The 22,614-nt window shown below is 49.4% G+C and overlaps 2 protein-coding genes across 2 annotated transcripts; one reads left to right on the top strand and one right to left on the bottom strand.

The window, feature by feature from the left end:
• The first annotated feature begins 821 nt into the window (after positions 1-821).
• Positions 822-17,454, top strand: RETSAT (retinol saturase). The gene is made up of 11 exons (XM_046660930.1): positions 822-1,181; positions 3,699-3,881; positions 4,221-4,462; positions 4,983-5,184; positions 5,650-5,847; positions 7,649-7,768; positions 11,427-11,565; positions 11,823-11,932; positions 12,030-12,196; positions 12,922-13,081; positions 13,345-17,454. The coding sequence occupies exons 1-11, from the start codon at positions 1,013-1,015 to the stop codon at positions 13,482-13,484; spliced, it is 1,830 nt and encodes a 609-aa protein (XP_046516886.1). The 5' UTR covers positions 822-1,012; the 3' UTR covers positions 13,485-17,454.
• TGOLN2 (trans-golgi network protein 2) lies at positions 14,906-22,612 on the bottom strand (the record flags this gene model as incomplete). Its single annotated transcript, XM_046661824.1, has 3 exons — positions 14,906-19,035; positions 20,597-20,680; positions 21,899-22,612. Coding segments are annotated over 3 exons (804 nt in total), but the record flags the coding sequence as incomplete, so codon positions are not given.
• Between the last annotated feature and the right edge of the window lie 2 nt (positions 22,613-22,614).

Genomic DNA, 22,614 nt, shown 5'->3' on the forward strand with positions numbered 1-22,614 from the left:
TGACAAAACGGCCTTCCTATAAAGACGGATCCTTTCCAAATCCAGCCTTTAGGGTGCAACCACTTTAGGCAAGGAGCTACATTAAGGGGTATGATTTTCCAACAGTTTGCTGGAGCTTAAACTCTCTGAATAGGTATTTAATTTAGAAACCGGGTCAATAAATACAAAGGTGCACATAGGTATAACGGTCCTTCTCTGATCCTTTGATCAAGCCCGTGGCTGGGCGGCTCCCGGTCCTCTCACAGCGCCCTCAGGCGGGGGCGGGGGGTGTTGCCATGGGAACCCAGCCAGTGGCAACCAGGCCCCCGCCCCAGGCAACGGCATCGCAGGGGGGCGCCGCGGACAAAACTACTGGGCAGTTTCGGGGGCATGGGGCCGGGCGCTCGCCGGCTGTGACGCGCAGGTCTCAGTAGAGATCTCCATCCCGACACCCAGCCAGCCAGGGGCTGGGTGGGGATTCGGAAAGAAGCTCTCTCACTGCCTGCTGGGGGAAACCGAGGAAAGCAACTTGCCTCATGTCATTCCGCGAGTCTACGCAGAGCGCGGAGCAGAACCCGGCCCTCCTATCTCCCAGTCGGGATTCTCTCTCTGTCCTGCAACGCTCAGCCTTGTCTCGCCCCAGGGCGACCATTTCCTCCCCACATGCCTCTTCCTCAGCGCCCAGGCGACGCCGGACGCGTTCCCAGGGTTACTACAGCTTCCCGGACCCACTTCCCGCTCCCCGCCGGACCACCTCCGCGCATGCGCACAGCGCCGCCCGCGCAGCCTCCTACCGGCCGAGAGAGCTACCCCTCCCCGCAGGCAATGGAAACTTCACACTGCAGCCGAAATACGGCGAGCAGAGAGGGTCAATCTGCGCCGGAGTCTTGGCTTCTGGCCAAAAAGACTGTGGCTACTGGGCAGCGGCAGCTGGCTCTGCCCCTGGGCTGGGCAGTACAAATTGACAGCGGCCTCGGAGGCTGGGCGCAGTCGGAGCGGATCCGCTTCTCGATCCGCCGCTCCGGCCGGCGCCATGGGGCTTTCGCTGCTGCTGCTGGCCGCGCTACTGCTGGCGGTCCTCTTCAAAGTTTACCTGGGGCTCTTCGCGCGCAGCTCCCCGAACCCCTTCTCTGAGGACGTCAGGCGGCCAGCCGCGCCCCTGGTGACCGACAGGGAGGCCAGGAAGAAGGTTCTCAAGCAAAGTAAGCGGGAAGGGACCCTGGCGTCCGAGGCTGCGCTGGGACATCCTCGCGGGTTTGCGTTCCCAGTCCGGCAGGGCGAGCCCCTGCCGACTTGAGCCTCAGTTTCCCCATATGTAAAGGGTTGGTGCCAGCCCTGGTGGTCTGGTGTTTACGATTCGGCGCTCTCCCCGCCGTGGCTTGGGTTCGGTTCCCAGTCAGGGAACCACATCATCCGTCTGTCGCTTGTCATACTGTGGTGGCTAAGTGTTGCCGTGATGCTGAAAGCTGTTCCACTGGTATTTCAAATACCAGCAGGATCACCTGTGATGGACAGGTTTCATTCAGCAGAGCTTCCAGACTAGACGGACTAGGAAGGAAGATAGGCCCTGGCCACCCACTTCCGAAAAATGGCCATGAAAACCCTATGAATTGAGCAGAACACTGTCTGATACAGCGTCGGAAGGTGAGAGGATGGCACACAAGGACCCAGCAGGGCTCAGGGCTCTAGGAGTTAGAATTGACTCCAGGGCACTAACAACAGAGTGCTGGGAGGACCTCCTTGCACATGGAGGCGCTCTGCCTTAGTGTCTGCGGCCGGCAGCGGCAGGTGAAAGCCTTCGCCTGGGCAGACCTTGGAAATGGTGGCTTCACAAGTGCTGGCCCCGTCCTCCTCATGCCAAGGTCTTGGCAAAGCCGAGTCCAGGCTCTGCCACTTATTATGGGTGTGGCCCACAGGATAGATAAGAAGAGACCTTTCCCTCAGTTGGCTCTAGGACCTTAACTTTTTCACTTACCCTCCCCACTGCGTTCAGGGTTCAGAGAGGCTGCACAGAAATGTCTTCCAACGTGTGGAGGAAATTGCATTTTGCCCATCAAGTGATTTGACTGTTTATGCCTGGTCCCAACTCATACGGTTGAACCTTGGTTCTAAAACTTTGGGAGAGGCTCAACAGGGTGCCTCAGGCTGAGAGTCGCTCTTGCACTGTCATCTTTAAAACTTATTTTGGGGTTCCTTCTAAGGTGTTTTTTTTTTTGAGGAAGATCAGCCCTGAGCTAACATCTGCTGCCAATCCTCCTCTTTTTGCTGAGGAAGGCTGGCCCTGAGCTAACATCCGTGCCATCTTCCTCTACTTTGTATGTGGGACACCTACCACAGCATAGCTTGATAAGCGGTGCCGTGTCTGCACCTGGGATCTGAACTGCACCTGGGATCTGAACTGGTGAACCCCGGCCACTGAAGGGGAATCGCGAACTTAACTGCTACGCCACTTGGCCGGCCCCTCTTCTAAGGTTTTAAAGAAAGAGTTCTCCTGCTTTGAAAAAAAAAATTGCATCCCCTGTTGGATCTCCAGGGTCCCTCTCACTTATAAATTTTAGAATTCTGTGTGACATTTCTTGCTACACAGTTCGAGATGATACTATTCTAAGTGAAAGGAGCATTAGTCTGAACTTCTGAGATCAAAGTTTTAGCTTGCACTCTGACATTAATTTATTGCATAGCCATTGGCAAGTCACTCCACTTATCTGAGTTGGTCTAAAAATGAGATGACTAGTTCCACTGTATTTCAAACCAGGTTACGATCTATTAGTGAGTGGGTCATGAAATCAATTTAGTGGGTTGCAGTTAGAATAGAATGCAGTAGAATAGAAAATATCAGAGTGCATCATACATAGTTTTGGTAAGTATTGTGAAACTTCTGTTTCAAGTATTTATGTTATATATTTACATATATTCTGATGTAAAATGTATTTTTCACCGTCGGGCTTTCTAAAAACAATTGAAAAGTTAAGTTTACTAAGTTCTCTTGCAGCTTGAAAAATTCCAAATCTCAGTTCTTCGGGAGTGATCTTGAAAGAACAGATTTTGTGTTGGAAGTACCTGTATAGCACCATGTGCTGTCTAGTTTGTCTTGTGTAGATGCTGCCCCCTTAGCCCTGCCTCCAGACTTTTGCAATGTGAGGGGATGGTGCTGTGATTTCTCAGCTCTGTCCTACCCAAGCCTCTGCATCAGGATCTTGAAGAACCAGTCATATGACCAGGCTGCTCCACTGGCGCCTACAGACCCTGTATTTTCCAAAGATAACTGGCTTATTAATGGATAGTTCCCTGAGCCAGCAGCCTGACCCATGACACTCTCCTCCATCCTCCACCTCCTTGTTTTCTTTCTTCCCTATCTCTCTCTCTGGCTCTCGCTCTCGCTGCTTAGGTTTCTCAGCCTGTACTGTTGTCAGCTTTCTGTTTTTGTTCCTATAGTAGTTTACTGATTCCTGCTTTCTTTGAAAATATGGAAAATCCCTAGGAACATAGTGGCTTTGGCTAAATCCATTCAGATCAAACCAGACCACTTTGATCTGCCTGGCTATTCCTGAGTATTTCCCGGTAAAATGTTTGAGATAGATTAGTCAGGAGCTCCAAACTGCTCTAGACTTTTCTTACATTGTAGGAAGACTAGAGAAGTCTTCCTTGGTTTCCATATCTTTGCTCTTTTGCTGCCCCTGCCTGAGAAGCCCACCCTCCATCTCTTCTGTCTGCTGCAGCTTTCTCAGCCAGCCGAGTGCCAGAGAAACTGGATGTGGTGGTGATTGGCAGTGGCTTTGGGGGCCTGGCTGCAGCTGCAATTCTGGCCAAAGCTGGCAAGCGAGTTCTGGTGCTGGAACAACATACCAAGGCAGGGGGCTGTTGTCATACCTTTGGACAGGATGGCCTTGAATTTGACACAGGTAAGGCTTTTCCGGAGAAGGGGTGGGAGCATGGCTGTATCTTCAGGAGGGTTAGAGCAGCCGTTGCGGGATGATCCTGGGCACTTCTGTTGTTTTGGAGGCCCCACCTTCTCTCTGGACACTGTTTTCCTTGTCTGACAGCCATACCCGCTGGGAGCTGCACTGGGCAAGGATTTGGTGGTTTCTGCTGAAACGCCTCCCTACAGAAAGGGTGGGCGGCCCCCTCTGGGTGTGGACTCGGCCTTGCAAGACAACATTTTCTACCTTGCTTCCTGGTCCACCTTCCCAGGTCTGAATCCCCTTGTCCCTATGACACTTTGTTTTTCTGTCTCCCGACAGGAATCCATTATGTTGGGTGCATGGAGGAGGGCAGCCCTGGCCGTTTTATACTTGACCAGATCACTGAGGGGCAGCTGGACTGGGCTGCCTTGTCCTCTCCCTTTGACATCATGGTACTAGAAGGGCCCAGTGGCCAAAAGGAGTTCCCCATGTACAAGGGGAAGAAAGCCTACATTCAGGGCCTCAAGGAGAAGTTTCCCCAGGAAGAAGCTGCCATTAACAAGTATATGAAGCTGGTTCAGGTAACATGGACATGCTGAGGACCCTCTTTTTGTTTTCGACAAGGCTGACCTTCATTAGTGGAGTGGCTGGTCGGGGAGGCAGGAAGGGAGGACTGGTCATGTCTGTCCTGAACTCAGGTCCCACCTGCGTTGGCCTCTGCCCAGCTGGGCCCTGTGTCTCTGGAGCCTGGGCTCAGCAGCTGCCACTCTCACTCTGGCCTCTGGGGGCGCCCTGCTGTTCTCCCTGACTAGGCTGGCTTCCATGTAATCAGATCACTACCCTTTTTTTGCTTCATCTGAGACCAGATGGGGATTTTTCAAAAGGAATTTGGGCAGGAAACTGAAAAGCAAAAAAAGGGACTCATCTGAATGTAGAATGGGAAAAATTCACAGAGTACAGATTTTTTAAAAATCCAAATTCAGCAAAGTTCAGGGATAAGTGTTGCTGGGCTCTCAGGCTGGTGCAGCCTATTGGAATGGTGATTCCGTCTCAGCGTTCTAGAGATGAAACCTGTTCCTCCCTGCTTGTTTTCTTCCCCAGATGGTGTCCAGAGGAGCCATTCATGCCGTCTTGTTGAAGATCATCCCTTTGCCTGTGGCTCAGTTCCTCAACAAGTGTGGGCTGCTCACCCGTTTCTCTCCGTTCCTTCGCGCATCCACGCAGAGCCTGGCTGAGGTCCTGCGGCAGCTGCCGGCCTCCCCGGAGCTCCAGGCAGTGCTCAGCTACATCTTCCCCACTTACGGTGGGTACTGGCCTTGGGCCGTGGGCGGCTCCTGGAGGTGGAGGTGCTGCCCTTCTGGCTCTCTGCCTTTCTTCTTGAACCTGCTTGGCTGATTGAAATGGAGAAGTATAAACACCAGGCCTTCTGGAGCTTGTGGATGAGAAGTTGGTCCACCTATCTGCTGGACTCCCTGGTAGAAATTCCCTTCATCCACACCCTGGATGATTTTTCTTTTCAACCAACACTGCCCTTCCTGGTCTTGGCAGCATGGCAGTTTGCAGGGAAGACATTCTACTGGCCCCAAGATTTGCAAGGTACCCCATGTTCAGATGGAAACAGGCCCTCTGGCTCCCCTGAGCCCTGAGGATCATCTGGATCCTGGGATGGATGGACTCAGGCTGTGTATCATCTGAGAGGAATCCGTGTTCGTCTCTGAATGGTGTTCCTGCCTGCTCTTGCCTCATCACCGCTTCCTGTCTTCTGTAGGTGTGACCCCCAGCCACAGCACCTTTTCCATGCATGCTCTGCTGGTTGAGCACTACATAGAAGGGGCATTTTATCCCCGAGGGGGTTCCAGTGAAATCGCCTTCCACACCATCCCTGTGATTCAGCGGGCCGGGGGCGCCGTCCTGACGAGGGCCCCTGTGCAGAGTGTGTTGCTGGACTCAGCTGGGAAAGCCTGTGGTGAGAGCCCTGCATCATGCTCCCTGGGCCCTAGGCTTGGGTGAAGGTGAGACCTGGGGAACAGAGAAAAGAAAGCACCAAGGGAGAAGTGTAGAAGAACTGCCCTCTTCTTGGGGTTAAAGGCTGGACTCTGTCCCAGAGAAGGGGCTCAAGGAAGAGAGATTAGTCTGGAGGTAAAAAAGACGCAGGAAGGATAAAGGATTGTGCGGTACCCAAAGAACAGTATTTAATCACTTATTCAATAGATAAAAATAGTTATCCAGTAATCCGTGCCCTCCTTGAGTGAAGGGGCTGTGTCTTTTTGATGTTTATGTCTATAGATCTTTGCACATAATAGGCTCAGTGAATGTTTGTTCAGTGACTGATGGAATGAATGAGTAACCCGGGCACTCCATAGGGCAGTGTGGAGGCCAGCAGGATGCCCTGCCCTCAATCTGTAAACGGCAGAGTGGGGCCTAGAATCTCTTTATCCAAGCTCAGGTCTTTGCTGTTATCTGCACAGAGAGTCAGAATCCCATTATGGATGGACTCTATGAGGAGAGGTCTATGCAAGGAAGGATTCTGGTATGTAGAACAGGCCATCCATGACTAGGGGGTGCTTTAAAGAAGCATCAGAGGAGGGGACAGAGAGAGGCCTGAGGAAAACAGGGCTGGTATGATGGTGAATTCACCAAAGGAAGCTTTCAAGGAGGAGGTGTTGAGTGGGTGGCCCACTGCCCCCCAAAAAACAATGGAAAATAGGTCATCAGCCATCTCTGAGTACACGTTTGCAGAAGAGACTAGGAAGTTGCTGGGTGGTAAGAGAAAGGTGGCTGTCAGTTGTGTGAGTTTTCTCTGATGTCCATGAGCAAGTTCTCCTTCCAGCCCAAAGGGGTACATGAAGCCAGGTGGATTTATCAGTGCGATTAAATTCAATTCAGAATATATTGATTTGTGTTTTTCATGTGCTAGGCAATGAAAGATGGAGATAAAAGGATAAGTTAGTCCCAATCTCTTAAGAAGTTTCTAGTCTTATAGGGAAGATCACTGGGATATAATGTAAGTGCCACATAGAGGCACATACTAAGGATGGGAGGTGATGTAGGGGATGGTGGAACAGGGGAGGCCTCAAGGGAGGGCAGAGGTGCTTGAGCCATGTCATAAAGGGGGAGAAGAAGCTAGGTGGGGGAAACAGAATGTAAAAATGCATTGAGGTTTGAAAAAGCCGAGTATTTTTAGGCCTCTGAAAATGCTAGGTTGAACCATAAGAAACTGACATTTTTATAAGTCAAAAATGGTTGAATAGCAGCTGTTTCATATGGTTCTACCTAATAGTTTAGTGAGAGTGGCCAGAGATGAGGCTGGACGCACAGACGGGATCAAATCGTGGAAGGCTGACACAAGACTTTGGAGTTTCTCTTCTAGAGGTTGAGGTGACACGGGAAGGTTTTAAAGGGAGTATTTTGGAAATAGAACTCTAGTGGCAGTGAAGAAGCCTTTGATTCCAATGGGCTTCAGCTTATGAGCTTTGTCCAGGTTAGTGTGGAGGTGGTTGGGTCTGGCTAAAGAAAAGAGTGCCCACACAGGGTGGGGAGAGAGTGAGGGAGGGTGAGCGCCGAGCAACTGGGGGAAAAGCTGAGAGGGCCTAAGGATGCTTCACTGACTTTGCAGTTTTCTGGGAGGCTGCATGCCTGGCCCCATGTGGGCTGGATGGCCAGGTCTGAGAAAACAAAGGGTAGGCTGGGAGAGACCTGTGCAGGATATGGGCCTTTCTCTTCCTCCTGGAGTGCACAGAACCTCAGCCGCACTCTTGCGCCTGCAGGTGTCAGTGTGAAGACGAATCGGGAGCTGGTGAACATCTGCTGCCCCATCGTCATCTCCAGCGCAGGACTGTTCAATACCTATAAGTACTTGTTGCCGGAGAAGGCCCGCTGTCTGCCAGGTGAGACTGGGCTGCATCGCCCTCTTCCCCAGCACTGCCCCTCTGGAGCCAGGCTGCTCAGCCTGCCTGATGCTTTCCCCAGGGTCGTGGCTGCCCTTTGACCGTCCAGTCTCTAACATCCATTCCCAGCAAAGCCTCTGTGTTTAGGGGTTGAGAAACAACTTCCTTTGTATCATGTCATCCCCGCCCTTTGGTCCTTCTCTCTCGTTTCGTTCTTGGCCTCTTTATCCCTTTCCCCTTGCAACCTCAATCACTCTTCCCTTGCCTCCTTTATGTTTCCATTCCAGTTGCCATTTCCAGTTTCCTTAGATCTTAGATCATTTTTCTCATAGTTAATGACGGTGGGTAGAGTCGGAAGATTTCTTGGATTTTCACTGTTTGTGGTATGAATCCTGCTTCTGGCCTTACTTTCTCACTTGTTTTGAGTGGGGCAGACTGGTCTGACATTTTCGGTAAAGGAGGCTAAAGGCTGGTGTGGAGAAGAAAAACTTGATGTAATTGTTGTGTGCCCTATTTGGGACCCAAGGTCCTATTTTCTGCCTCTTTCAGAAAGCGACTCCTTACTGGGGCTGAGGCTACAGGAGTACTTTTCTGACTTTCTTCTGTTCCTTGAGCCCTGTGCTCAAAATCTGGGACCTACACAGGAATAAACCTCAATCCAGTCCTCTCCCCTAATAGGCTGTGTCCAACCATAAAAGCCTGGTTTTGTGAAGAGGGGAGGTAGGCATGTTTATGGTGTGTCCTTGGTGAGTCTGTTTGAGAGGCTTTACTTCTGTCGTTGCACTTGATCCTCAGAGCTGCCTGGGAGAGAGAGCCCGCCATCCTAATGTTTATGGCTGGGGAAGCTGAAGCCCGTAGAGGGCAAGTAATTTCCCAAGGCCACCGAGCTGAAAGTGGCAAAGCTGAGATGAGAACACTGGTGCGTCTGACTCAGAAGCCTGGGCTCTCAGCCTGCTTGGGGCTGAGAAGTGTGAGGCTTCCAGAGAAAAGGCCTCACTAAAAGTTTTAGGGGCAGGAGAGCAGGTCAGCCCACAAAGAACAAAATGGCTGAGCCAAAGTTAGGTGAGAGGTTACCGTTTTGAAATAGACTTTAGAATATCATGTAACCAGAAGCTACTGGTGTGATGTGAGGAAAAGAGGCTGGCTGGCTGAGAGGGGACCAATAATCCAGGAGGGTGAGAGAGAGGGGTCGAGATAGAGGCCTCTGGCTGGGGTGGGAGGTGGAGAGAAGGGAGCAGCTCAAGATGTGGTTGGGATGGAGACCATGGACTTCAGGGGTGTGCGGTGGAGGAGCCCAGAGAGCAGTGGGAAGGAGCTCTCCACCTCAGAGGGTGACCCTGGGGCTGCTCTTTGAGGAGCAGGGGAAGGTGGGCAGCAGAGTGGGTTTGGTGGAAAAGTGAGGTCTTAGATTTCCTTGTTGGGGAGAGGGTAGGGTGGCCGCTGTGATTGTCTCTAAGGTATAAGATGTGTATTGCCAAAAACCAGCCTTCTCATTCCTTTGCCTCACTTAGCTGGGCCCCAGCCAGCGTGTGCTGCCGGCTGAGGCCTCCGCTCTCAGGCTGGGTGAGCAGAGTAGGGTGAGGCAGAGACAGCTGCATGACAGGGCAGTGGGGCAGGGCTGGGCGGGCCAACAGACTTTGCCTTTTATACTTCCTGCCTCCCTGTCTCTCAGGACCTCTGAACCTTGACACTGTCCTCTGACAGGTCCCAGTGTCCCACCCAGGCCTGCCTTCTCTCCAGGCAGCCATGCTACAGAGTTACCTGTTTAGATTGTCCTCCCTTCACTGTCCAGTTATAGCTTTCACTGCTCTTATGTATCTTAGCTCTGAAAACAGTCTAATGGCAGCAGCCCCCACCTGGCTGAAGGACGATTGCCCCCTGGGGTGGGGAGTTGGATGTTGCCCCAGATGAATCCCAGTTTGAGAACATTCCAGGCAGTGGCAGCGATGCTGCTTAGCTCAGAGACCCCAGGTGCTGGGACTCCTTTGTTTCCAGCTGTCTGGGGTAGAGATTCTCATAGGTCTCTCTACCTCTCAGAGATGGGAACCAGATATCTGGTGGCCTCTGAGACAGGCAGTGCCAGTTGGGCTTGAGGGTGGAGGTACGGTGGTCAGGCAGAGGGAGCCTTTGTGAATAGGAGCGCCTTTCTCAATTCCACTGCTGAGCCTTAAAGAGGTTACTGGGGATGGTTTGGAGAGGAAGTTGTATGAGTGGGGAAGACTGGTCTGACAATATCAGTAAGGGAAGCTAAGGCTGGCACGGAGAAGAAAAGTTGACATAATTGTTGGGTGTCTTGTTCGGGACCCAAGGTTATATTTTTCTGCCAATTATACTGTTCCTGGACCCCTTCCTTCTAGCTGGGGAAAGGGAAAGGAGGGGCTGGGTGAAGGTAGTTGTTCTAAGGGGCCTCTGAAGACCGAGGGGGATTTACTCCCTGGCCCCTGGTTCTCTCCATCCCTACCCCACCGGAGAGGGAGTGCCAGCAGTGTGATTGCCCCTGGATTCCAGGAGCAGGTGATAAGGTGCTCCTGCAACTCAGGGTAGTCCACTGCTCCTTATTGCAACTGGGGAACTCCACATTCCCCTTCCCTCCTCAGTGTGCTCCTGTAGCTGGGTGTCTGTAAATCTTACGCCTGTTGTCTTCCTGTGGTTGTGATAACGCCCTCTTTCACTCTCAAAAGTGGCCTGTTTTGGATGATAGATTCTATGGTCACCCTGCCAGAGCGCTCCATTCTTTGCAGCTTCCATGAGGACAGCCGGCTTCTGTCAGGACAGCCGGCTTCTGTCAGGAAAGCCTCTTCTCCAGTAGGCAGGCGTCATCCGTGATTCCTTGTAGTATTCCCAGGGTCCAGCAGAGGGCTCCGTACCTGTTCAGTCCTCAACAAAGATTTGTTAAATGAAGGAAGTAGCTAGCAGCCAGTGGCTGAGTTATCCCTCAAGCAGGTGCTGGAGGTGGTCCTGGGAATGGGAACAAAGGATAAGGATTTGTAAGAGCAAAATTTCTGGAAAACTGGTCTGAGGTCATCTGTTGAGAGGTGGGGACACCCAGCTGCATAGGTCTGGGGGACATTAGAGCCCTCACGGTGGCTGTTGCCTTCCTCCCTGGTGCTGTTCTTGCCTTCTCCCCCAGCTGCCAGGTGCCAGTAATGCTGTTCACATTTGTTCATCCGCACTGCTTACCATTTCCAGGCCTTGTACTGACTGTACAGCACATTAGGAATTATGCATATTCATTCAATAGATGACTTGTACTGAAGTTAATACTGAAATCAAGGCTTATAGCAAACTACTGTTCACATGTGTGGTCTTTGTAGTGTGGAGCCCAGTCATTTGCTCGTAACAGAAAGACATTAAGGAGAAGATTGGAAGTAGTTAGCCTGCGACTGTCCTGCAGGCGCCGTGAGCCAGCTTAGGGAGGCTGGGCATCACCTGCTTCTAAAGGTGCCTAGAGCAGCAGCGGGTGGAGGTGGAAGACCAGGAATCCGTTGTGTCCTTCACAGGCAGGAGACAGAAGAGCAGGCCTCTGCCAAGTCAGCGTTGAATAAGGGTTGTAAAATGGCCCAGGGCGCTGGGCTGGGGCCCAGAGTGAGCAGGCATGGAGCAGGGAGTGGCCATCTCTGGCCGCAGTTCACAAACCTTCACCAACTCTCTTTGGCAGGTGTGAAGCAGCAGCTGGAGATGGTGCGGCCCAGCTTGAGCATGATCTCTGTTTTCATCTGCCTACGAGGCACCAAGAAGGACTTGGGTCTGCAGACCACCAACTACTATGTTTATTTTGACACAGACATGGACAAGGCGTAAGGGATGTGTGTGCATGTCGGGGGAGAGGGTGTCAGCATGAGCTCACAGGGCCCTTTCCTCCTCCCTTGATGCTGGGGAATAAGCAGCAGGATGTGGACTGGGAGGAAGTGGACAGGAATTCTCTCCTGGAAGGGCTTTTTCACACCTAGGCTGTGCTTCAGCTTCATCCCTGTGAGGGCTCCCTGGGGATATAATGTCCTTGGGGTGGTGCTGGTGGCCTGGAGATTGACAGCCATACTCCTCTCCCCCCCAGGATGGAGCACTATTACTCTCTGCCCAGGGAAAAGGCCGCAGCACACTTGCCCTTTCTCTTCATTTCTTCCTCATCAGCCAAGGACTCGACTTGGGAGGACCGATTCCCAGGTGGGGTTAAGTTCTCCGGGGGGGGGGGGGGGGGAGGTGGGTGTGGTTAGGGTGGGGAAGCGGCCGGGCAGTAGTAACGCTGGCTCTGCATCCCCAGACCGGTCCACAATGATCGTGTTGATACCCAGCTCCTATGCGTGGTTTGAGGAGTGGCGGGAGGAGCCAAAGGGGAAGCGGAGCAGTGACTATGAGACCCTCAAAAATTCCTTTGTGGAAGCCTCTCTGTCAGTTGTCATGAAGCTGTTCCCACAGCTGGAGGGAAAGGTAGGAGGGTAGACCTCCTATGTGGTTGTGGTGACAGACCTCTTGGTGCCATTTCTACCCTTTCTTTGGGGCACAGGGACAAAGGCCTGAGATAACTGAGCTCCAGAGAAGGACAGGGAACCCTTGTCCCAGGCCGTCAGCTCATTCAAGGAGAACAGAAAAGGATGAGACGAGGGGCTGGCCCAGTGGCATAGTCATTAAGTTCATGTCTTCCACTTCAGTGGCCCAGGGTTCGCTGGTTCGGATCCTCAGGGTAGACCTGCACACCGCTCATCAAGCCATGCTGTGGCAGCATCCCACATACAAAAAATAGAGGAAGGGGCTGGCCCCATGGCCGAGTGGTTAAGTTCGCGCACTCCGCTGCAGGCGGCCCAGTGTTTCGTTGGTTCGAATCCTGGGCGCGGACATGGCACTGCTCGTGAAACCACGCTGAGGCAGCGTCCCACATGCCACAACTAGAAGGACCCACAACGAAGAATATACAACTATGTACTGGGGGGCTTTGGGGAGAAAAAAGAAAAAATAAAAAAAATCTTTAAAAAAAAAAAATAGAGGAAGATTGCCACAGATGTTAGCTTAGCGACAATCTTCCCCAAGCAAGCAAGAGGAAGATTGGTAACAGATATTAGCTGAGGGCCAGTATTCCTCACCAAAAAAAAAAAAAGAAAAAGAAAAGGAAGAGACGAGGCTTTCACTAGGTCCCACTGCCTTTTTTGCCTCCTCAGGTGGACAAGGTGACTGGAGGATCCCCACTGACCACTCAGTTCTATCTGGCTGCTCCCCAGGGTGCCTGCTATGGGGCTGCCCATGACCTGGCTCGCCTGCAACCTCACGTGATGGCCTCCCTGAGGGCCCAAAGCCCCATCCCCAACCTCTACCTGACAGGTACACTGACTGCCCCATTTTTCCAGGACCTGAGACCCTGGGCCTCCCTGTCACCCAAAGTCCTCTGTTCCTGTCCTTAGGTCCTGCTTTCCCTTGCAGCCTCCCACACCCTGAGCTGGGTTGCCTCAGCAGGCTGTGGACCCTCGTCCTGATCTGAAGCCATCTCCAGGTGGCCCTAGCTTGGAGGAATGAACACAAGAACCCTTGCTCTCCCCTCTCCCCAACTTGGGGGATGCTCATGGGCCTCTGCTCTTGTCTCCTAGGCCAGGATATCTTCACCTGTGGGTTGATGGGGACCCTGCAAGGGGCCCTGCTGTGCAGCAGCGCCATCCTGAAGCGGAACCTGTACTCAGACCTTAAGAAGCTTGGCTCAAGGATCCAGGCACAGAAGAAGAAGAATTAGCTTGGTCAGGGATGAGTCAGAGGAATTTTGCCAGGGCTGTGGCATAGCCCAACTTACCCAGTGATAACGTCTTTCTGCATTAGTTCCTTGCTCACGTGAAGCGCTCTTAATTTGTTTTTGATTTGCGAATACAGGTCTGACACACAAGTCTAGCATAGATCAGTTCTTAAACTGTAGCTCTTTCAGCTGAAGCAGGTGATGATCTTTCATACCCTTTATAACATACTATTCTTACTGAAAGGCCCATGTGGGCTATGATTTAGACAGCCATAATGTTTCATTGAGCAGTGCTCTGCACCCCACACCCATACCTCCTAACTCTGAACAATCAAACTGAAAGTTCTTTTGGTCAGGTGGTTAGAAGCCCTGAAAGTGTTGGTCAGCTGAAGCAGGTTGGTCCAGCTGTCCCAAGGCTTCTCCTCTCAGTCACTCTTAATACTGCGCTGCAGGCCTTCTACACCGTTGAGGGAAGAGGGTGCCTAATGAGGTTTTTAGTCAACACCTGGGCAAGGTGTTGGTCGCAGTTCCACAGGTTTAGAGGCCTCCAGATCCCATTTTTGCTGATTCCAATGGCTCTTTCAGAGAGTGGGGAAACACCTGTGATAGGTTCAGTGTGGTCATGGGGGCTGGGGGTAACGACAAGACATATTAGTTAGTGAGGTGTATGTTAGAAAATCGTATCCAGTTTGTATGCAGCCAGGCCCCTAGGTTCATCTTCCTTATGATTGGGGTGACATTGGGTTCTCATCGTGCCAGCATCAAGATACTCTCATGGAGCTCAGTGCCTGAGCCTGAAGGCTTATTGTCCAAAAATATACAGTGAAGGGTGACGTTAGTAGTTAGGGGACAGGACAGGAAAGATGAGTTCACTGGGGTTGACGCAGGCTGAAAGCATTCCAGGTCAAGCCTACAGCAGAGGACAAGCACTGAGAGCAATGTATCATGACAAAGGGCCCAGCTACCTCCTAGACCTAGAATATGGTGCCCGGTAGGGAGGAAGAGCGGGATTGGAACAATGAAAGAACATGTGCAAAGTCCGGGAATGGCATTTCCAGTTTATTGGTACTTATATGGGGACTGCATGGGAAGGTGAATGAAGGCCGAAAGGTAAAAAAAAAAAAAAAAAGACCTTTCACTTATGTTAGGCCTTATTTCAGTTAATTTTAATGCAATGTTAATAAATTTAATGATTTTGTGGCTTTAATATTTGAAATTTATTTTGGTTTCTGTGCAGTGATACAAAACTTCATTGAGATGGCATTCACAGAAGCTCAGTAAAACATTACGTACTTAAAAATACTTATTAGACCAAAGAAGCTTTAAGAAAAATTAAGTAGTTAAATTACAAAAAGCTGAAAATATAAAACATTGCAAAACAGCAGCAATCTACTAATTGGGTAAACAAAAAAGAAGGGAAACAATTTCAACAATCAATCATTTATTTAACACAACAGACTTCTGAATTAAGGGAATATCTTCCAAGAGTGTGAGGAGGCTGGCTTTGCTAACAGTGTGGGACACTACACAGCCCCCGCAGCTTTACAGAGGAGTTTCTAAGTTGGGACATTTAGGAAATTCACATGCGACTTGTGGAACTAGCTGAGGTGGGATTCAGGCTTGGCTCTGGATCTACCGTTAAATTAAACCTGAAAATCTCTTCCCAGGATTCTTACGTAAGCAGGGCAAGACCAAACGCAACGTTCCCAGCAACAGTTTTCAGAAAACAGCTGGCAGAACTGCAGGGTCTGGTGTAGAGCAGACTCTCCTCCCTGTTCCAATGATTCAGAACATGTGCAAAGCGTGCTAGCTTTCATCACACGTGCAGCATTATGTATCAAGTTACCCTGTAAAAGTAAGGGGCAGGCTTCCTTTTTTGATTTAAATGACATGAAATGGAGAAGAAAATGAGAATCACTATCAGGGGAATTTTAGAGGTTTAGGATTCGATCACCAAATATTTCATTAAAAGCCATCATGGGAAAAGAAATGCCAGAGTATATATAGCTAGTTGTCAGGCCTTTCTGAGTTGTTCTTAGCCTTTCCAGATAGACTGGCCCCCACTCCACCAGACTTTTGAAATAATTCTACTCAGTAACCTGTAGCAGGAGAACAAGCCCTTCTACTACCTGCCGTGACTGAAGCACAGACTCCTAACAGAAATCACCCTTCAACCAACAGCCAGTGGCAGGAAAGGAAGCACACAGCCGTCTGGATAGGGATGCCTCTCCTGGCTCCCTGTGCTGCTTTGCCCGCGCCCCACCCCCAGCTTAAGCGATGCCTCAGCCAGCTTCTAATAATCTATTTTCAAAAAGGCAACTACCCAGAAAACAAGTTTTCCTTTGGTGTGAGATTTCCTTCAGTGCAATTTCTAAAGCGAAACAAATTCTGTTGTATTCTTTCACCACAGGAAATGATACTTCTCAGAGGCTCAGAGAGTGGAGCTGTGTGGTCTCCACAATACTTATGTGTCCACTTGGTGCCAACCCTCTTGGTTCCTGAAACCAACCTTTCTGCTCTCTTTACAACCAAAATCCATCAATAAGGGACAGCAAACACACGCCACAAAGAGCCATGTGAGACCTCAGTTAAGTCACATCCAGATGTCCTGAAGAAAATGTCTCCTTTGCAAGAAAAAATTGACTCCTGAGGTACGTAGGGACGTCACTCTGCTATGCAGATAAGGAGATGGTGCCAAGGGCGCTCCCACAAGTAGGTTTCTTGGGGAGGCCAGAGACGTCAGATCCTGACTGCTTGGTTTTGCTGAAGTTCCAAAACTTGTGATTGGCATTATTAAGAGCTATTAGAGTAGAATGGAAAGAGCCAATCATGTATGGTGGGGAAGTTAGGGAGGTACATGGGAAAACTTGAGCAGGGCCCTGAAGAAACAGATTTTTGGGAAGACAAGAGAAAGAAGGGAGAGCACCCTAACCAGAGAGCAACCATAGGAAGCCAGGGAATGGAGGAGGCACCGAGAACAGAGGCGCAGAGGACTAGATGGGCACCCAATGAGGAGCGTTTGGCTTGGCTAAGATGTAGAAACAAACAGGCAGGAAAGGACCAATCTGCAGAGTCCTGAATACTAAGAGCCTAGAAACTTGGTTCTCTAAGCCATGAGGGGTACAGACAGAAGTTTCAGATCAGGGCACATATTTAGGAAAGACCGATCCGGTCTCTTTATGCACATAAGAGAAGATGGACAGGAGGACCAATTAATGTGGCTCCTGAAAAAAAAATCTGGGAGAGAGGTGAAATGGTGGGTGGGTGGGTACAGGGAAGCAAGGAAAATGGAAAGATTGTACCTGGAGATATTAAAAAAATGGATGGGACGTTTGTGACAAGACAAAAATGGTGAAAGTTTGCAGTGTGGAGTTGAGATGATTATAGTGGGCAACTGAAAGGGGCAGCTTAACGGGTAGAAGAGAGAAATTCAGTTTTAGTGACAACAGGACAACCCAGCTGAGATATTCAGCACACGGCAGGACTGGGTTCTCTGGGAACTAGGCCAAGGTTAAAGACTTAGGCGTCACTCCCTCAGAGGATGAAGAATGGATGAATTTCTGAGGAGATTAAGTTGAGGGCCCTCTCCACCAGCACAGGATAAGGCAAAGGAGTTCTTAGAAGCCAGAACAGTTTGTCAGAGAACTCAAAAGAGAGGAATTTCAATTTGGATGGTCAATAGTGTCCAATTCTATCAAGGACAAGACTAAGCTCTGAGAACAAGCCAATGGATCTAGTGATCTGAACCTCTGGAAAAACACTATCAATAGAAAGACAGGGACCAAAGTGAGTTTGTACAGGTTATAAAGAAAATGAATAGCAAGGTAATGGAAGCGACACTTACTGGAGACGCTGAACACAGAATGAATACCAAATAGGATGGATAGGAGCAGGGGAAGTCTGGGCATGCAGGAAGGAAGAAGGAAAGATGCTAGTGCAGACAGGCACAAATAGAAGACATTAGAGAGGAGGGGGAAGGTAGGGAAAGGGAGACAGAAAAGGGAGTGAAATCACCCCCGTCTTAGGGAATGCTATGAGAGCCTGAGAGAAGATTCCTCAGGTTGGAAGAAAGTATTCTAAGACTGGTACACAGGTAGAAAGAATGAGGCCAAGAAGAGTATTCATTCATTCCTTATCTCCAAACATAGCTTACCTACAAAGAATGAAAATCTCAATTCAAAGCCATGGGCTGTTTTAAGCAAAGTGGAAAATAATATGACAAACAGGACAGTCCCTTCTTCAGACTTACTTCTTCAGCAGCACAGAGGTCATCACATTCCCCTCACTTCCCACATTCTTTGTATTTCCCTGAGATGAGCTATTTGATTTCAGTTTTTTTGTTGCAGGAAACTCTCTTTAGGCCCTCTATAATAGGGTAGCATGACTAGAACAGATTTACATAAAATTTCAAACAGCATGATCCAAGACACTACCCTCTGTTGCCCCAGGGCAACTCTCTGAATTTCTTAAATTTTAACAATCCCTGACGTGGGATGAAAGGCGAATTTTTACTAATTACTTTTGGCATTTTATATCAGATGAGAGGACCATTAACTAGATTAAGGTAAAACAGGGTACAGTTAGTTTCTAAATATGTCTATTTAGTCTATTTTAGGCAACAAAGGCAAAACAGAGTTTATAGGAAACTTGTTTCATAAAAGCCCTTTGAAAAAAATGCAGACCCAAACCAAAATCCTCCTAGATGTTTTCTTGCACGAAGCATGAACTTACCCTACTTCAAAGAGTTCCTATTACAATTGTGAGTAAGGAAGAACACAGTGTTTCACTGATTGTAACTATATTTTTAAAAATCTGCAACAGGATCAGTGGCTTTACAGCTTTACTCCCCCAATTCCCAAGTTCAGCTGTATGCTCAGGTCAACCAAATGGAAGTTGATTCACTTTGTCTTAAGTAATATGAAAATATCAGAAAAACATGAAGAACTCATACTAGACAGGTTGGACTTGCAGGCAATAAAGCACTTTTTTTAAGCTGCTGTTTTGGTTTGCTGCTGCAGCCTTTGAAGAGGATTCTGGGTTCAAACTAGCCCTCTGCCGTTCAGCAGTCACCATCTTCTCCATCTTTTGTAGGGCACATCCCCCCAAAGTAAGAGGGCTTGGTAGAAAAGCACCTCAACCTGCAAAGTTTTCTCGTGGGTCTGTGAACATAAATCGTGGCGAGTGCAAGGCTATTTTCAAGGGGTAACTTTACTACAGAGCCAAGGCCCAAGGGAGGGCGGTCAGCAGCAATAGCCTGCCCAGGGCTGGGATCTCCCTTTGGTCATAGCTGGGTTCCCACACGCTCCCTCTACTCACATTCATGGGGGGAAAGCATGGAAGACACCAGCATAAATAAAAGGAACACAGGAGTACAAGCTCACCAAAGTGCAGGTGCAAAACCCAAAGCAAACCCCCTGCCTCTGCCAGCCCGGACTCGTCACCAGAGCCTAGAGGAGGAGGTGTCCCTTAGCTCACAGTACTTTCCTCTTCATTTCTCTTGATTTAGACACAAATCAGCAGGGAGGACAGGTTCTCAAGAACAGAAAAATCAAATCTGAAACGAGAGCAATGCAATCCATTGGTAACATTCACCTTTTTCCAGAGGAATATACCTTATTGCTATGATTTTTGTAAAAAGAAAAAATCTTATAAAAGTTGTAGTTCAGAGAAAAAATTCAGAAATAAGACAAACTGACCCTCCACCACACAAACAGCAATTGATAACAGCACACAGTATTTTAAAAGTCAGTTTGAAATAAAACATACACTAGAAAGATACACACTTGGTGGAGGGAATATGGGAATCTTGACTTCTGCTTTGTACCATTGTGTATTGTTTTGAATTGTTTACATGTGCATTTTTTGTTTTGTTTTGTTTCGTTTAAAGATTTTATTTTTTTCCTTTTTCTCCCCAAAGCCCCCCAGTACATAGTTGTATATTCTTCGTTGTGGGTCCTTCTAGTTGTGGCATGTGGGATGTTGCCTCAGCGTGGTTTGATGAGCGGTGCCATGTCCACGCCCAGGATTCGAATGAACAAAACACTGGGCCGCCTGCAGTGGAGCGCACGAACTTAACCACTCGGCCACGGGGCCAGCCCCAAACATGTGCATTTTTTTTAATCACAAAAAATATTATAATGAAGTGGGGGGGAAAATCCTTAAAGTCAACTCCCTGGGAAGCTACTACACCAGAGCTAAATTACAAAACAGACCTACTGGGCTAGTTAGCAAAGATATCCTGAGCTGAGTGGCTTATTCTGGACCTGGTAGGAGCTGTACATGTGAATGGTGTTCCCCATAAGAAGTCTAGGGACAACTCGCAGTCAGGCCACCGACTACTTTTTACCAATGCCCTCCCTGTTGCTACACAGAAAGGGAAAGTAACGGTGCGTGCTGGCAGCAAGGCAGGAGGAGTGCAGTGTCCCACTTAGACAGGCTGCCTTTGGGGAGAACTCTACTCAGCTCCTGCTGCTGTGGGTGGAAGGAGGGCTCTGCTTTCTGGCAGAGGAATGGGTTGGCTGCACTTAGGAAATCTAGTCCACAGTGCTTAGCAGGGCTCATCTGGGGAGCAGGAGACCTAAATGTTTCTAGACTCGTCTGTTTTCAGGGAGTGTAGTCTAGTGTTTTGCTACCTAAAGTGTGGTTCCAGCAGCATTTAGCATCACCTGGGAACTTCCTAGAAATGTAAAAGCACAGGCTCCACCTCATACCTAGTGAATCAGATTTTGCTTTTATCACAATTCCCCTAGGGTGATTCATATGCCTATTAAAATTTGTGAAGCACTGGGGTAGTGGAAAAAGCACAGGACGGGAGCCTAGGGAGGTGCCTTCAGGTCTTGATTTTGCCACAAACTTGCAGCGGGAACTTAGTTCACACTTGTTTCTGGGCCTGAGTTTCCTTTTCAGGGTGGGAGCTGTTGTAGAGTCCCTGAAGGTTTCTTCTAGTTCTAATGCTATAGACATGTATATATAGATGCTTCTCCTTTGTGTCTGAAATGGGCAGGGGCAATGGCGGCAGCAGCAGCAGACTTAACTGCCACCACCATGCCAAGCCCACTGCTGGGCCCATCTGAGATTGCATTTCCCTCCCATGGACCCGGGTTTTCCTTCCTTACCTTCTGGTCCAAACGCTGGTAGTCACTGGCCTTTGGCCGGCGAGTGACTTTGGATCTTTTTCCTTCTAGGACAAAAGCAATAATCTGGGGAAAGGAAAAAGAAAATGATTAACAAGTGGCTCTATAATGACATATTTCAGCGTCTGAAATCAGAGGTAGTCACCTGGTAGTGCATTTGTTAATGACTCTGACAGTAAAGAGAGCAGTACACCCACAAGAGACCTAGTTAAATCACAACAATTTTAAGGAGGGCAGGGCCTAGTTATATCAGCATTCTTTATACTGCCAACGAGGCAATGACAGATGGAGGAAGACTGTTCTGAGCTCTAGCTTTTGGAGTCTGTGTGATTTCCTCCAGAGCACTCAATCAAAGGTCTGCCACTCCCTTCCCAGAGAGCTCCAAGCTAAGAATTTGGTTTTTTTTCAATCAGAAGCAATAATTATTCGTTAGCTGCAAATGTACTCTTTCACCCCACACTTTGCTTCACCTTAACCTCACCCTCTCAGTTCACATCTAAAGTTACTCTCTGTGATCAACTCTGGACGTAGAATAAGGAACGCACCATTTTTACTAAATGTCTTCCTTCATTCCTTGCAGCCATAAGCCTGACAGCCATCATGAATTGAACTCTCCAATTTTAACTAGGCTACAGAAGCTACTAAATTCTTAGGGTTCAATAGGAAATGTTATCATTTTGTCATTAGAGTGGTTGCTAAGAGACACAGGTATTACTTCACACCAAACCCTGCTAAAGAAGTAAAAGATGAGTGTATCTGTGCAATTTCTGGCCTTTCTTCTAATCGGAAACTCGAGTGACTGCAGAAGAGAGTCCCTGGGCTCTTGGCTGTTGATGTCGAAGACTACGTAAGTGAAACCGTTCTTTCTGTTGCTGCAAATGGAAGATAAAAGCTTGGGAAAGGAAGCTAAAAACGAAGCACCACCTTAAGAGTTGAAACGGGAAGATAAGTGCTCTAACAACTTCCAAACTGTCAGGTACTCAGGTCCTGAGGCTGTGAAGGATCTAAGTTAAAGGTTTTAGGAGGAGATCGCAATTCAGGTCCGATCATAATAATGTCCTAACTTGACACCTAAAACAGCAGCAGAGGGCACTTAGAGGAAACAGACCTGAAAATAAACGAAATCATAAAACAAGAGTGCTGAGCCCTAGCTAGGTCTGAGAGAAAACTGAACTTTGTCTTAAAATCCCCAGTGCTCAGAGGCACCTGAGTAATGGATGCACCCACACACCAAGCCTTCAGGGTGGAGGAAGTCCCATTCCCCTTGTAAGGCAGGTGACTTACCTTCCGCTTGTTGTGATAGGCAACATAGAGCACAGCAACAAGAATGGCTGCAGTCACCAGATACGCAAAGAAGTGGCTGCTCTCTGCACTGGCACTGCCAAGACTGTTCTTAGAAAGGTCATCCTTCTCCCTACTCATGGAATCCAAAAGCATCCCTTCACCGTTCTCACTGGAGGCAAGGCCAGGCATTTCTTTCTCTTCTTTGAGTGGCGAATCTTCTTCAGGCTCCGTATCACCTTCCTCAGCCTCCTTGGGCTCCATATCTTCAGCAGGCTCGGGAGGCTTACCTACTCCCTCCTGCTGGAGATAAGTGGAGTGAGGGTCCAGTAACACTCCATCCCCAGGTTCAGTTTTGGAAGCATGTGAGGTCTCTCCTTCAGCTACCGTGTTTAAATCAGGTTGGGGGGGCTCCTTGTTACCAGAGGAAGGGCCAGAGATCAGCTTTTTGGAGGGGTCATTTGTGGACTGCCCCGCCTCACCCGCCGTGCCAGGGCCGGTGTTCCCGGGCTGACCCGCCGTGACAGAGACGGCGTTCCCGGGCTCATCCGCCGTGCCATTCGTACGGTGACCCACCGTGCCATTCGCAGGCTGACCCGCCGTGACAGAGCTGGCGTTCCCGGGCTCATCCGCCGTGCCATTCGCACGGTGACCCACCGTGCCATTCGCGGGCTGACCCGCCGTGCCAGAGCCGGCGTTCTCGGACTGACCCGCCGTGC

The sequence above is a fragment of the Equus quagga genome, chromosome 5 (genome assembly GCF_021613505.1).
Source record: "Equus quagga isolate Etosha38 chromosome 5, UCLA_HA_Equagga_1.0, whole genome shotgun sequence".
In the NCBI taxonomy this organism is placed as follows: Eukaryota; Metazoa; Chordata; class Mammalia; order Perissodactyla; family Equidae; genus Equus; species Equus quagga.